We start from the raw sequence: 15,659 nt of genomic DNA on the forward strand, positions 1-15,659 counted from the left end.
CAGCACTCTGTGGTGCTCTAGAAAGGTCATGGGAAAGAAAACAAAGTGGCACCGTCTCTTCTTCAGTACTGTATTGATGAAATGATGAAACTATCATCATTTATTTATGAATTTATGATATGTATATATGTTGTATATATGTGGTATGTGGTATATGCTAAATGGTTCATTAACGTGGTGTGTGTTTGGTATGTGTGCAAGTGTGATATGTGTATAGTGTGTATGTATGTATGTATGTATGTATGTATGTATGTATGTGTATGGTGTGTGTGTATGTGTGTGTATGGTATATATGGGTATGTGGTGTGTGTGTATAGTGTGTGTGTATGTGTGTGGTCTATGTATGTATGGCATGTGTTTGTGGTATGTGTGTATGTGGTATATGTGTATATGTGTAGTGTTTATATATGGTGTGTGTGTGTGTGTGTGTGTGTGTTCACGCACACACATGTAATGGTGCATGTGTGGAAGTCAGAGAATAGTCTTCCTAAGTTCTCTTCTTCCACTTCCTCAGGTAGTCAGATGCCTCACCCACTGAGCAATCTTAACATCCCATTTTGTTCTTTAAATACAGCCTTTGTGTGTGTGTGTGTGTGTGTGTGTGTGTGTGTGTGTGTGTGTGTGCTGTACTATAACGTAAATTTACCTTATTGATGTCTCTTATTCCTGGGAACTTTACAAGGTTCATTATCATGTGTTATAAAAGTTGACTTAGTAAATTTTACAGTAAATTTAAAATACAATTTAAAAAGATTTGCTTTTATTTTATGTGCATGGACATTTTGCCTGCATATATGTCTGTGTGCCATATACTGCAGTGCTCAGAGAGGTGTGAAGAGGCTTCAGATTCCCTGGAACTGAAGTTAAAGGCAGATGTGGATCACCTCATGTGAGTGCTGGGAACCCATCTCTGTCCTCTACAAGAACCACAAGTACTCCTAACCACTGAACTCCTATGTGTTTGTGTAAAGAGAGGAAGGAAGATTAGGAGAGAGGGAGAGAGAAAAAATGGGGGGGGGCGCAGGGAACGGGGCTGAGGAGAGGTGGGAAGAGAGGGACAAGGGAAGGGGGAGGGAAGGGGAAGGGGGAGGGGGAAGGGTGGACAAAGAGCACGAGAATAAGAATGTGTGGTCATATGTATAAGTAAGTGTGTGTGTGTGTGTGTGTGTGTGTGTGTGTGTGTGTGTGTGTGCTTTTGTATGTGTATAATATATGTGTGTGCTCACATGTGCATGGGGGTAATCTTTTCATGCCTGTTGGTATAGAGGCCAGAGACTGACTGGTGGTCTGCCTCTATTACTCCCCATCTTACTCCGAGACAGGGTATTTTAGTGAACCTTGCTATTGTGGCTAGACAGGCAAGCCAGCAAGCCCGTGGAATCCACATGCCTCACCTCCCAACACTGGGGTTACAGATGTGCTCATCCCTGCCTGGCTCTAGGTGGGTGCCTGAGATCTGAACACTGAACACTGGTCCTCGTGCTTGTGCCTCAAGTGCTTTTACCAGGGAGCCATCTTCCTAGCTCTGTGTCCACTCTTTATTGCATTTCAGTAGAAGGGTTTCTGATTCAAATAAAAACCTTATGCATACATGCATTTATTTAACAGCTGAAAATTTATAAACAAGAGCACTGTTCCTCCTTTTCTTGATTTCTCTTTGCAGTTCTAGGGCTCATCCCCATGGCCTTGCTGGCTCTGTGAATTCCCTCCTGCTGAGATGCAGGCCTGACCTTGCTTCTGTTGCAGTCACCTGCCAGCTCTCTCCATTTTCCTTCAGACAGGATTCAGTCTTGTCCTGCTTTCAAGGGACTCTAGACCCTCCTCCTAATCACTTCCAGAGTGTCTCTTAGCTGCTGCTAATGCTGCACCTGCCTTAGAACCTGTCTCTACCCCAGATGTGTGACCTCCCCTTCCCCAGGCATTTCCCCACAAATTAAATGTCTCTCAGCCAATCTGTGTCAAGTGAATCAATCTGAGCTTTGAAACTTTGGAGTTTTATAGATCTGCTCATCCATCTAGCTCTATGTGGGTACTTGAGATCCGAACTCCGGTCCTCAGGCTTGTACTGGGAGCTTTTACTAGGGAGCCACCACCCAGGTAAAACTTTAGCTTTGAACAGGCATGAGCTTTGAAATATTAGACGTGCACATGTTATAAAAGCCTCCTTCTCCCATCCCCCCCACCCCCAGAACTTGGCACTGATTTGGGGTTAGACATCACTTCGTCAACCTTAGACAGAAGGCCCCAGCAACAGGTTAGCTGGCAGGTGAGGAGATGAGCAGGCACAATGTAGTGTTATAGGGGGCAGTTCTCAAAGGGGCCTCTCTAGATGTAAGATTTCGGGCTAATTACTTTTTTTAAATGATTGCCTTTAAATAGGCCAATCTGAAATTGGAGGTGTGAGAATGAGCAGTTTGCTACATAAAGCAGGCAAGGTAAGAGTGTGTTCTTGTTGCTCTTTTCTTTGTTTTGTTTTTCCTGGAAGGATGAAGCTTCCGCTCCCCTAGTGCGGGATTTCCTGCTCTCCTGTCTTTCTCTTTTTCTGCGGCAGAATGTTGCTTTTCTGCCCACACTCGCTAACCTCGCTTCAGGTTCCCACATGCTAAGGCCAAGCACTGACAGGCCAGGCTATAGTCTTTTCCTTCTTCAGGCAAAACTTTGTCTTTGTGCTGTTATTAGTTTTACTAACACATGACCCTTCCATAAGCGGACCATCAATATGTGCATAGGCTTCAACATTAATTTTTCCTAAGTAAGAAAGGCGTTAGAAACCAGAAGGGACTTGAAAATCTGCATGAGAGGAGCATGACTTTCCATAGAAAATGATCTAAACCAAAACAAATTTTCAAAATTCAGGACATCTGAATTTTACATTGTAGATTCTTGCTCAAAGCTTTTCATTTATGTTATTTCCCATCAACCATACATGTGAGTGTCAGCCTCATCACCACTGTCACTAATAAATAGTTCTTTTTGGAAGTGCCCAATACTTGTCTATAAACAGGTAGTATCCATGCTAGGTGGAGTGGACCCCACCCTCAGGGGTGGCCCTGGGTGACTAGGGCAGCTAATCAAGCCTCTGGCTCCCCTGAAAACAGGCCTTGAATCAAGAAAACCTTATAAATGAGAGAGAGAGAGAGAGAGAGAGAGAGAGAGAGAGAGAGAGAGGGAGAGAGAGAGAGAGAGAGAGAGAGAGAGAGAGAGAGGTGGGCAGTGGGTAGATGAGAGATTGCTTGAAGATTCTAAGATATAAGCTTGCCTACCCTACTCCTAAAAATCCCACAAAAATGGAAGCACTCAGCCTTTCTAACCACAGGGAGGAGATGAACCACTTATTTTAATGTGCACTTACCAAGTTGCATGGATGGATAAAGGCTGTAAATATTGATGAACTGTTTACAAATGGATCTTACCACCATGAAACATTTATTGGCGAGTGAATAGCCACTATGGTTTTGAGCCTGGGTGGAACAATCACGATGGCATGCACACAGACTCCTGCTAAACTTTTAAGTCTCCACTTTCTAAATGTCAAGACCCAGAACATGGAAATCTTTTTCTCGATCTTGTATATTCCCTACTTGGTCTTCATTCAGATTTCATTATCCATACTTAACAATGATAATAACATAGACTTTTCGGCCCTTTGCTGGTAGTCACTCTTGAAAATATTTATTATATAAAATGATGAGACATTTTGCCAAAAATTTGGTATACTTATGTGTGCACATGTATGTTGTGTATGTGTGTATACACCAGAGAACAACTTGTGCAGGAAATGATCTCTTCTCATTGTGGAATTTGGAGATGGAACTCAGATCCTCAGGCATGGCAGTAAACATCTGTACCTGCCGAGCCATCTCACTAGCTAATCACCAATTTTAAACAAGTACACAGGTCAGCCATGCTGGGCTGGGGATATGGCTCAGTGGGGCAGCATTTGCCTCACAAGTTAAACATGAGGCCCTGAGTTTGATACCTGTTGCTGCAGTGCAAATAAGCAAAAACAAAACCAAGAAGAGCTAATTTCCCAAGAAAAAAGTGACCACAGCACTTCTCTAAAACAAGGAAGTGCCTGGGCAGTAAAATATCATCTAGGTGAAGCAAGTGTGCTGGACTTGCTTGCAGAAATCTAGCTGGTCATGTCTGCTGAGTAGGCAGGAGCACATGCATACACTGGCTCTCCATATCATGGACACAGGTGCCTGAGATAGGACTGGGAGGAACTGTCTCGGTCTCAAGGGACCTCAATCCAAATTGTTCATCTTAGTTAACAGCATTATTTCACAAGAGTGCAATGAATCTTCAGATAAGAGGGTAACATGGTGTTTTGGCACACTGATGCTCTTCCATTAAATATGGAACAGAACTTCCCTCCAAAAAAGGATTCCTGCAAAAACATGGTTCTATATTGTGCCTTTGTTTCTGTTCCACTTTAAGGAGGATTTGAGATTAGAAAGGGCAATTTAAATAAGGAATAGGAGATTTTCTTACTGTTCTTCTCTTGCTGCATGTAAATAACAAGGAAGGAATCTTTAAATGTTGATAGGAGCTACACCTGGAGCACTCCAGAAGCTAGAGTAGGAAGATAGTGAGATGAAGAAAGACCCAGGGAGCTACCAGTCAGTTCCAAGCCTTTCTTAGCTATTATATAATGAACTAAGTCAGCCTGGGTTACATGGCATGACTCTGTCTCAAGGAGAAGTTAATAACAACAACAATGACAATAATGCATTAGGAATATATCCCTCCATTCCAAAGCTCCAAACACCCAGGTCCTGGCTAGTTCTATGTCAACTTGACCCAAGTTAGAATCATCTGAAAGGAGGGAACCTCAAATGAGAAAATGCCTCCATAGTATCTGGCTGAAGGGCATTTTTATAATTAGGGATAGATGTAGTAGAGCCTAGTGCATGGTCAGTGGTACAATCCCTGAGCTGGTGGTCCTGATTTCTATAAGAAAGAAGGCTGAGTAAGTCATGAGGAGTAAACCAGTAAGAAGCATTCCTCCATGGCCTCTACATAAGCTTCTGCCTCCTGCCTCCAGGGTCCTACGCTGTTTTGGTTCCACTCCTGACTTCCTTTGATGATGGGCTATGATATGGAAGTGTAAGCCAAATAACCCTTTCCTTCTCAACTTGCCTTTTAGGCATGGTGTTTCATCACTGCAATAGAAACCCTAAAAAACCCAGAAGGATAAATGACAACTTATTTTGTTATTTGCTGTTTTCCTAAGGAAGGGAAGGCAAATTGATGAGATAGTCAGTCCAAAATGCGTCCCTTGTCCCCATCCCATGTAAGGCAGAAGTGTCACTCACACAGCAGACAAGGAGCTGTCTTTCTTGGGCTTCTTCTTCTCTCTTGCATCGCTGAAATCTAGTGCAGCCTTATCCATGCCCAGTAACTCACTGATTCTGTCTCTCCCATAAAACTCTCCATATTTATCCATTACCTGTGGTTAAGAAAGAAGTATGTCATTGATCTTAACTGTTAAGTATGCAAGAGTAGTCTTCTTGCTATATAATATATTTTCTTGATTTTACAGATAGCCCATCTTCTGGAACCATGCTGTTGAAGTTCTAAATAAATCTATAGCACTTTGAATAACTCATCTCTGAGGAGTAAGATACCCCTCTTAGTAAGGGAGGCACAGGAAAGACTGCTGTGATGTACAAGAACAAGATGATCGGGAAGAGTGGTAGGAGGAAGTGACCACCATTCTTTCGCCAGGAATTTTGTCAGAATTCTTGTGACTTTCATGGTCCCTCAGTTCTGTCCTCATCTAAGGTGTCTGTCATGATGTACCAGTTGTGTGTTAATAGTTTCATCCCATTGTACAGGTTAAGAAACGGAGAAGATAGTTCAGGTGATGAACAGCTATATACAAAGCTAAGTGTAGTAGCATGTGCTTATAATCTCAGCACTAGGAAGGCTGGGAGGAGTGGACCTATGAGACTCCCTGGCCAATGAGCTGCGCCTAACTGCTGAGTCTCAGGACCATGGTGCACAGCAGATTGGCTTAGTTAGCCTGAAATGTCTGTGTTCTTTGTCATTTTAACCACCATTTGTCTTTAATGCTTTCTTTGACTTAACCAGTTTTGTGTATGTGGAGAGACCATGTCTCAAAATAGGATGGACTGTTCCTGAGAAACAATAGGCAAAGCTGACCTTGGCTTCTAAACCCATCCACACACCTGTGTACCCAAACACACACGCACACGCACACACACAAATGCACACACGCATGCACGCAGGTATAAATGAAAGATAAAAGAAAGTTTGGTACGTGGGCATGGCTTGCAGCTCAGCATAAATCCCAGCATGTAAACTCTGTGATGTGCTACTTCCAGGCCTAAATTCAAGTACTCATGTGTAATGGTACTAAAAAATTAGCCAAAGCAAGACAGTAATCTTTCAACAAACCCAAAAGAAGATACCCACAAAAACATAATTCCACCTCTAGCAACAAAAAATAACAGGACTTAACAATCACGTTTCCTAATATCTCTTAATATCAATGGACTCAATTCCCCAATAAAAAGACATAGATTAACAGACTGGATACATAAACAGGACCCAGCATTTTACTGCATACAAGAAACACAGCTCAGTGTCTAAGACAAACACTTCCTCAGAGTAAAGGACTAGAAAATAATTTTCCAAGAAAATGGTCCCAAGAAATAAGCTGGAGTAGCCATTCTAATACCGAATAAAATCAACTTTCAACCAAAAGTTATCAAAAAGGATAAGGAAGGAAACTTCATACTGGTCAAAGGAAAAAAATCTACCAAGATGAACTCTCAATTCTGAATATCTATGCTCCAAGTACAAGGGCAACCACATTCATAAAAGAAACTTTACTGGAGCTCAAAGCATACATCACACCCCACACAATAATAGTGGGACACTTCAATACCCCATTCTTATCAATGGACAGATCATGGAAAAGGAAACTAAACAGAGACACAGTGAAACTAACAGAAGTTATGAATCAAATGGATCTAACAGGTATTTATAGAACTTTTCACCCTAAAGCAAAAGACCATACCTTCTTCTCAGAACCTCATAGTACCTTCTCAAAAATTGATCATATAATTGGTCACAAAACAGGCCTCAACAGATACAAGAAGATTGAAATAATCCCATGCACACTATCAGATCACCATGAACCATGGCTGGTCTTAAATTTTAACAAAAACAAAGGAAAACATGCATACACATGTAAGCTGAACAATGCTCTGCTCAATGATAACTTGGTCAAGGAAGAAATAGAGAAAGAAATTAAAGACTTTTTAGAATTCAGAGAAAAGGAAGACACATCATACCAAAACTAACTGGACACAATGAAAGCAGACCTAAGAGGAAAACTCATAGCTCTAAATGCCTCTAAAAAGAAACTAGAGAGAGCTTACACTAGCAGCTTGACAGCACACCTAAAAGCTCTAGAAAAAAAAGAAGCAAATTCACTCAAGAGGAGTAGACAGCGGGAAATAATCAAATTCAGGGCTGAAAGCAACCAAATAGAAACAAAAAGAACTATACAAAGAATCAACCAAGCCAGGAGGTGGTTCTTTGAGAAAATCAACAAGCTAGAGAAAGCATTAGCCAGACTAACCAGAGGGCAAAGAGACAGTATCCAAATTAATAAAATAATAAATGAAAAGGGAGACATAACAACAGAAACTGTGGAAATTCAGAAAATCATCAGATCCTACTACAAAAACCTATACTCAACAAAATTGGAAAATCTGGATGAAATGGACAATTTTCTAGACACAAACTAGGTGCCAAAGAATCAGGATCAGGCAAATCTTCTAAACAGTCCCATAACCCCAAAAGAAATAGAAGCAGCCATTAATAGTCTCCCACCAAAAAAAGCTCAGGACCAGATGGGTTTAGTCAAGAATTCTATAATACTGTTAAGGAAGACCTAATATCAATACTCTTCAAACTATTCCACAAAATAGAAACAGAGGAACACTAACCAATTCATTCTATGAAGCCACAATTACTCTGATATCTAAACCACACAAAGACCCAACAAAGAAAGAAAACTTCAGACCAATCTCCTTTATGAACATTGATGCAAAAGTACCCAATAAAATCTTGCCAAGAAAATCCAAGAAAACATCAAAATGATCATTCACCATGATCAAGTAGGCTTCATGAAAGGGATTCAGGGATAATATTCAGAAATCCATCAACGTAATGCACTATATAAACAAATTCAAAGAAAAACAACCATATGATTATTTTATTAGATGCTTAGAAAGCATTTCACAAAATTCAACATATCTTCATGATAAAAGTCTTGGAAAGATCAGGAATTCAAGGCCCCAACCAAACATAGTAAAAGCAATATACAGCAAACCAGTAGTCAACATCAAACTAAATGGAGAGAAACTTGTAATCTCACTAAAATCAGGGACTAGACAAGGCTGCCTACTCTCTCCCTATCTATTCAATATAGTACTAGAAGTTCTAACTAGAGAAATTAGACAACAAAAGGATCAAAGGGATCTCAAATTGGAAAGGAAGAAGTCAAAATATCACTATTTGCAGATGATATGATCATATACTTGTGACCCCAAAAATTACACCAGAGAAGTTCTAAACCTGATAAACAACTTCAACAAAGCGACTGGATATAAAATTAACTCAAACAAATCAGTAGCCTTCCTATACTCAAAGGATAAACAGGCTGAGAAAGAAATTAGGGAAACTATACCCTTCATAATAGTCACAAATAATATAAAATACCTTGGTGTGACTCTAACCAAGCAAGTGAAAAATCTGTATAAGAACTTCAAGTCTCTGAAGAAAGAAGTCAAAGATCTCAGAAGATGGAAAGATCTCCCATGCTCATGGGTTGGCAGGGTTAATATATTAAAAATGGCCATCTTACAGAAAGCAATCTACAGATTCAATGCAATCTCCATCAAATTTCCAAATCAATTCTTCATATAGTTAGAAAGAGAAATTTGAAAATTCATTTGGAATAACAAAAACCCAGAATCGCAAAAACTATTTTCAACAATAAAAGAACTTCTGGGAGAATTGCCATCCCTGACCTCAAGCTGTATTACAGAGCAATAGTGAAAAACAACAACAACAACCAAAAAAGAAAAAAAAAAAACCTGCATGGTATTGGTACACAGACAGGCAGGAAAAACCAGTGGAATAGAATTGAAGACCCAGAAACGAACCCACATACATATGGTCACTTGATCTTTGACAAAGGAGGTAAAACCATCCAATGGAAAAAAGACAGCATTTTTAACAAATGGTTCTGGTAGTCAGCATGTAGAAAAATTCAAAGCAACCCATTCTTATCTCCTTGTACAAAGCTCAAGTCCAAGTGGATCAAGGACCTCCACATAAAACCATATACAGTGAAACTTATAGAGAAGAAATTGGGGAAGAACTGTGAACACATGGGCACAGGGGGAATTTTCCTGAACAGAACACCAATGGCTTATGCTCTAAGATCAAGAATCAATAAATGGGGACCTCATAAAATTGCAAAGCTTCTGTAAGGCAAAGGACACTGCCAATAGGACAAAAAGGCCAACAACAGATTGGGAAAAGATCTTTACCAATCCTATATTCGATAGAGAGCATATACAACATATACAAAAATCTCAAGAAGTTACACTCCTGAGAATCATATAACCCTATTAAAATGTGGTACAGAGCTAAATAAATAATTTTCAACTGAGGAATATCAAATGGCTGAGAAGCACCTAAAGAAATTTCACCATCTTTAGTCATCAGGGAAATGCAAATCAAAACAACCCTGAGATTCCACCTCACACCAGTCAGAATGACTGAAAAAAAAACTCAGGTGACAGCAGATGCTGGTGAGGTTGTGGAAAAAGAGTAACACTCCTCCATTGCTGGTGGGATTGCAAGCTTGTACAACCACTCTGGAAATCAGTTTGGTGGTTTCTCAGAAAATTGGACATAATACTACCTGAGAACCCAGTTATACCACTCCTGGGCATATACCCAGAAGATGCTCCAACATGTAATAAGGACACATGCTCTACTATATTCATAGCAGCCTTATTTATAATAGCCAGAAGCTGGGAAGAACCCAGATGTCCCTAACAAATGAATACAGAAAATGTGGTACATTTATACAATGGAGTACTACTCAGCTATTAAAAATGATGAATTCATGAAATTCTTAGGCAAATGAATGAAATAGGAAAAAAAATCATTCTGATTGAGTTAACCCAATCACAAAAGAACACACATGGCATACACTCACTGATAAGAGGATATTAGCCCAAAAGCTCCAAATAACCAAGATACAATTCACAGACCACATGAAGCTCAAAAAGAAGGAAGACCAAAGTGTGGGTGCTTCAGTCCTTCTTAGAAGGAGAACAAAATACTCACAGGAGCAAATATGGAGATAAAGTGTAGAGCAGAGACTAAAGGAAAGGCCATGCAGAGACTTTCCCACCTGGTGATTCATCCCACAAACATCAACAGTCGCAATCTCAGACTCTATCTACCACAAAGTATGGACACACACACACACACACACACACACACACACACACACGCATGCACACACACACTGTGCTTAATTATACTTCAGTTACATTTAAGCTTTTGGTATATGCGCCATCTCTGTATCAGGTGGTAAGGATGTCTCTAAGTGTCTCCATGACAACCAAGTTTGAAGCACACTGAACTGATAAGGACACAAAATATCTCTTCCCAGGACAGGCGCACCTGTGCCAGTACACACCAAGCTGGCATTCACCAAAAGACAGCATGTGAGCTAAGCAGTTCAAAGAATCAGCAAGGAGCCTGGAGCAGGCTGGTGGGGGATGGGAGGGTAGTGGGGGGTGTGGGGTGTGAGTCTGGTGTGTGTGGGGGGGTATGCCTGCAATCCCAGTATTCTCAGGAAGGTGAGGAAAGACTACAGTGAGTTTAAAGCCAGCTTGGGCTGCCTGGTAAGTATCAGGCTAGTTTGGGCTACAGTTTGAGACCTCTCAAAGATCCATTTAAAAAAAAAAGAAGGAACAAGAAAATACAAAAAAAGTGATTCCTGCACAGCAGCCCTCAGAACACAAACACTTTTACATGCAATATTTCATCTAAAATGTATGGGAGCCACACACAGACCCTGTGTAGTAGGGTGGACAGGGGCTGAGCAGAGGCTCTCAACAGCAGAGCTTAGCAGCAGCCAAGGTTGTGGCTAAAGCAAGGCCACCACTCTGTTCTCCCCGCCACCCTCCAGTACGATTAGAATCAGATATATTTTTTTAAGGTCTTTAAAGTTATAAGACAGAAAACAAAACAAACGAATGAACGAACAAACAAACAAAGCCCACAGCCTACAGCCAACACGGGCAACCCAGTTGGTATCAAATTCTTACTGATTCTTGTCACCGTTCCCTAAGGCAGGACAGGACAGGTAAGGGAAGTAAGGTCTGTTGATTTGGGGGCAAAAGAGTGTGGATTTCTTGGATGCTCTTTTTAAAATCTCCATTTGATTCTTTCACTACCTGGAAATAACAACTGAGAGCAATCAGAACACACCTCACAAGCCACACTCTCCATCCAAAACCATCACAGTAATGTCCGAAGCACCCTTAAAACAAAACCAAAAAACCCTCAGAAACGCTGGGAATATATTCCCGCTTAGAAATATTACCTTTCTTTTCACAAATTTATCCCAGTAGTTATTGGGAAATGACCTAAAAGATTCAAAAGATACAAAAGCAGAGAGGTAAGAATGATATTACTTTTTAAATGATAAATAGCATATAATTTGAAATGAACAAAATACTGAAAATAATACACATGCAGATATCCTGCAATCTACTAGTAGTACAATGAATCACATAACTACTCTGTTCCTATTTTTTCTATACCATAAGTGTACTAAATATCATTTTAAATAATAGCATATAAACATACAAATAGGAAAATCACATTAAAAGGATATGTGATGATATGTTTACATAATCATTCTTAAAATTAGAATGTTTAGGAACTGTGGCTTGGGTGGTGGCTGACGTGCAGAGTGCTTGTCTAACATGCTCAAGGCCCTAGGTTCAAGCCCCCCACACCAAAAAAGAACAAATGGGCTAGAAACCTATCACTGTTTTGCTATGAAGTTAGAGTCTTATTCCCACTGGAAAACTCGGAGCCTACTAGAAATGGTAACTTTTAAGATTCAGCAATTCCAGGGCTGGGGACATAACAGCAGCAGAATATTTACAGAGCATGGGCGAGGCCTTGGGTTCAATCCTCAGTGTGATAAAAAAAAAAAAAAAAAAGTAAAAAAGAGTAAGCAAGCTCAGCATATCTGATTCTTGTCAAGTATAAGCACTCAAAAATATACTGTCAGTCACTGCTTCTGTAGAAGTTATAAGTTAAGGTGGATTGATATGTGACACAGCGGCTGGTTTGCTTGTCCTTATCTTGACCCCCCTGCAGACTAAATGATTCCTGGGTTAGTTTGTTGTAAAGGGTTTGTTTGTCCTCTTACAAGTGACATCACATTGTAACATTTGCTAGGTTCATGTGAGGCTGGAAGTTCAGGCACATTAGCAGTGCAAATTCAGTGTTTGCCTTTGATGCTATACCGCTTTCCTTGATGGATAATTTCTATTTCCTCTGCATCTGGATGAGACTGTGGGTCATGAGCATAGTGCCAACACCCCCTTGATGTAGTCCCATCCGCACTGTGGAAATGGCCTCCAAGCACTTTTTGCTTAGGAGAGCCAGACCAGAGCACAGAAACTGCAGCATCCATTAGGCTTCTCGGAGTTCTTAGTCTTTTGATTTTCTTGGCTGAATATGTAACTGTTATTCACTTGGACTGAACTTTTAACAAACCTTCAGAAGATCTAGCAGAGAATTTATTTAAACATCTTGAAACCCCTGAGCTCAGAAATGCTTCTCATAACCCCACACTCACTGTGTGTTGATCACAAGTCTGTCCCACTGGCCTTTGATATCATCTTCCGATGGCTGCTCTGTTATATAAAGTCCGTCAAACTCCAACTTCCGTGCCACTTCCTTCTCTCGCTTAAAAATAACCAAGGGGACCTGCAAGGGGGGAGGAACCGGCATGCGACACTCGGTTAGCTGACCTGACAGGTCTCACAGACACCATCTTTACAAAACAGCTCTTGGAAAGATTTCTTTCTCCATAAACTTGCAGGCAGGCAAAAACTTGAATAAAAAAATCAATCAACTACACTCAGGCAGAAAGAAGCATCTAGAAGGTTTGGGGGAAAGCAGCACACATGCACATGCATGTTTTAAAGACATGAGGCTTAATGTATGATGAGATTAATGGAAGCATTCTAAATACTAAAACAGACAGGCAATTACAAAATATTCAATGTATTTAAATATATTATGAACAGACGTGAAGAAAATCTTACATCTCTGAATGCATGTTTTTTAATCTCTTTAATAACAGCATGAATATATTATATGGAGGTAAATTAAAGTTTTAACATTGGTATACTGGCTGTTTTTTTTTGTGTGTGTGTCAACTTGATACAAGCTGGAGCTATCAGAGAAAGGAGCCACCCTTGAGGAAATGCCTCCATGAGATTCAACGGCAAGGCATTTTCTCAATTAGTGATCAAGGGTGGGAGGACCCAATGTGGTCCCTGGGCTAGTAGTCCTGGGTTCTATAAGAAAGCAAGTTGACCCAGCTAGTAAGTAACATCCCTCCATGGCCTCTGCATCAGCTCCTGCCTCCTGCTTCCTGCCCTGTGTGAGTTCCTGTCCTGACTTCCTTTGGTGATAAACAGCAATGTGGAAGTATAAGCTGAATAAACCCTTTCCTCCCCAACTTGCTTCTTGGTCACAGTGTTTTGTGCAGGAATAGAAACCCTGACTAAGACAATTGGCAAAATTCTTGGTGAATAAAACAAGATGTCTCTGTCATCTGCTGATGACTCTCTTTTCATGTGGACAGCATCTATGTGAGCACAGGAGATACTGACACTAAGGAAGTACCCAGGAATATTAATCCATGAGAAGAGGGGGACAAGAGGTAGAAGTTCCTGTATTTCACACACTAGTCTTTTATTCCAAGCCCTGACTTTTCATCTATCTTATGAGACTTAATAGCCAGAGGCACAGGGCAGTGAAATAAAAAATAGATATATTTGCACAGGTGAGGATATCCTGAGCACTCAGAGAGACAATATTACTATCTCAAATTCTACTCACCAAGGCTCACTGTTACCTCCCATCTACTGGGCAGGGACAAGGGGATAAAAGCAACTTATTTTCTGGATGAAACAGCAGGAAGTGTGCATCTTCTGTCATGGATGTTGAAAGATCTGTACCTAACAACAGAACACTTGTGCCTGACAAGTATTTAACTGTGAGAGTCTGTGGGTGGTAGGGAAGGTGGCTCACGTTTGTGTGGTCAAGTTGTACTTGAAAAGGTTGACTGTATAAATAGTTATTAGTAGGCAAAAGCGTACCTGAAATCAATGACTGATCAGTAGAAACTCAGAGAGGTCAGGCTCTCTCATCCTAGCTTCAGAAATGGAAGCCTATGACCACATTTTACTCTCCTGCCCTTAGCCCATTATTGTCCCTTACTCCAACCTGCTTACCCCTTCTGCCCCAGAGGTGTGGATCCCTAGAGCATCCTAAATAAAATGCCACACTTGGAAATCCCCCCTCAGCACCAGAATCCCCAGAAGTCCACAGTACAGACAGGCACTCTACACACACAGATACCTGGGGACTTACTTTCAAGCAGTAGTATCCGATGATGCAAAAGAAGGAGATGATGGTGTGGAGGATGGCTAAGATGCGCAGGGTGGGTTCCATGTAGCCGCTGCTCTCCTCCAGGACATAGTGAACCGCAATGATCCTGTGGGGGCTGCTGTCTAGGCTGTTGGTCACTTTAGCAGTATCGCTGGAGGTTCGGGTAGGCAGCTCCTTTCCTTCAACCACAGAAGAAGTGGAGACCTGATTCAAACCATTTAAAATACAGTCAGTTCTCTGCATGCCACGTCGTCATAAACAGAAAGAAATGAAAACATGATATCTGCAGACAGTTGGGTATGAAGCCAGTACATAATGGTATCATGGAAAGACTATGAGGAAATCGTAAAGAGACAGCTTTTCCAACAGAAAACTCATGTAATAAGTATGTGTCTAAAGTTTATGCTGGGGCTGGGGGTTGCTGAGAGAGAACTTAGTCAGAAAAAGCACTTGCTGCCTCACACACACAGTTAATCTTTTTAAAGTTCATGCTAATCCAACAAAAAGTTATAAGGATCCCAAATTGTACAGAAAGTACTAGATACTTTTCTTCTCAGTTATCCATATAATGTCATGTGAGAAAGGGTCTGTCTCATCCAGTCATCGTAAATCATAACAAGTAAGAAATTCAACTGAATCGTCCTAGGAACACTGGGGTGAACCCTCTGTAACACTCGACCCTCTCAGTCCTGGCCAGCTGATGTTCCTCCCCCTCACTTGCCAGGAGTGCAGGCACCGTCTTCTGGGGCATCTGCAGGAGGCCTGGGCTTTGGCCTGTCTCTTGGTTAAGATGCAGTTTAGAATTGGTGTAGTAATATGAATCGCAGTTCATGGGGAATCTATCCATTGGCATCAGTCACTTTTCACATTCAGAACGGTCTTTAACT

The 15,659-nt window shown here is 41.0% G+C and overlaps 1 protein-coding gene across 17 annotated transcripts in view; it reads right to left on the reverse strand.

Moving 5' to 3' along the window:
* The window catches only part of Ryr2 (ryanodine receptor 2, cardiac), a 553,847-nt gene that overhangs the window by 19,363 nt on the left and 518,825 nt on the right, over positions 1-15,659 (reverse strand). For all 17 annotated transcript variants that reach the window (XM_017315461.2, XM_017315452.2, XM_011244296.2 and 14 more), the window contains 4 exons: positions 14,755-14,976; positions 12,947-13,077; positions 11,675-11,717; positions 5,319-5,452 (listed from right to left, as the gene is read on the reverse strand). In XM_017315461.2, coding sequence (XP_017170950.1) covers positions 5,319-5,452; positions 11,675-11,717; positions 12,947-13,077; positions 14,755-14,976 — 530 coding nt within the window. The remainder of the gene's footprint in view (positions 1-5,318; positions 5,453-11,674; positions 11,718-12,946; positions 13,078-14,754; positions 14,977-15,659) is intronic.

Source organism: Mus musculus, chromosome 13 (genome assembly GCF_000001635.26).
Source record: "Mus musculus strain C57BL/6J chromosome 13, GRCm38.p6 C57BL/6J".
NCBI lineage: Eukaryota > Metazoa > Chordata > Mammalia > Rodentia > Muridae > Mus > Mus musculus.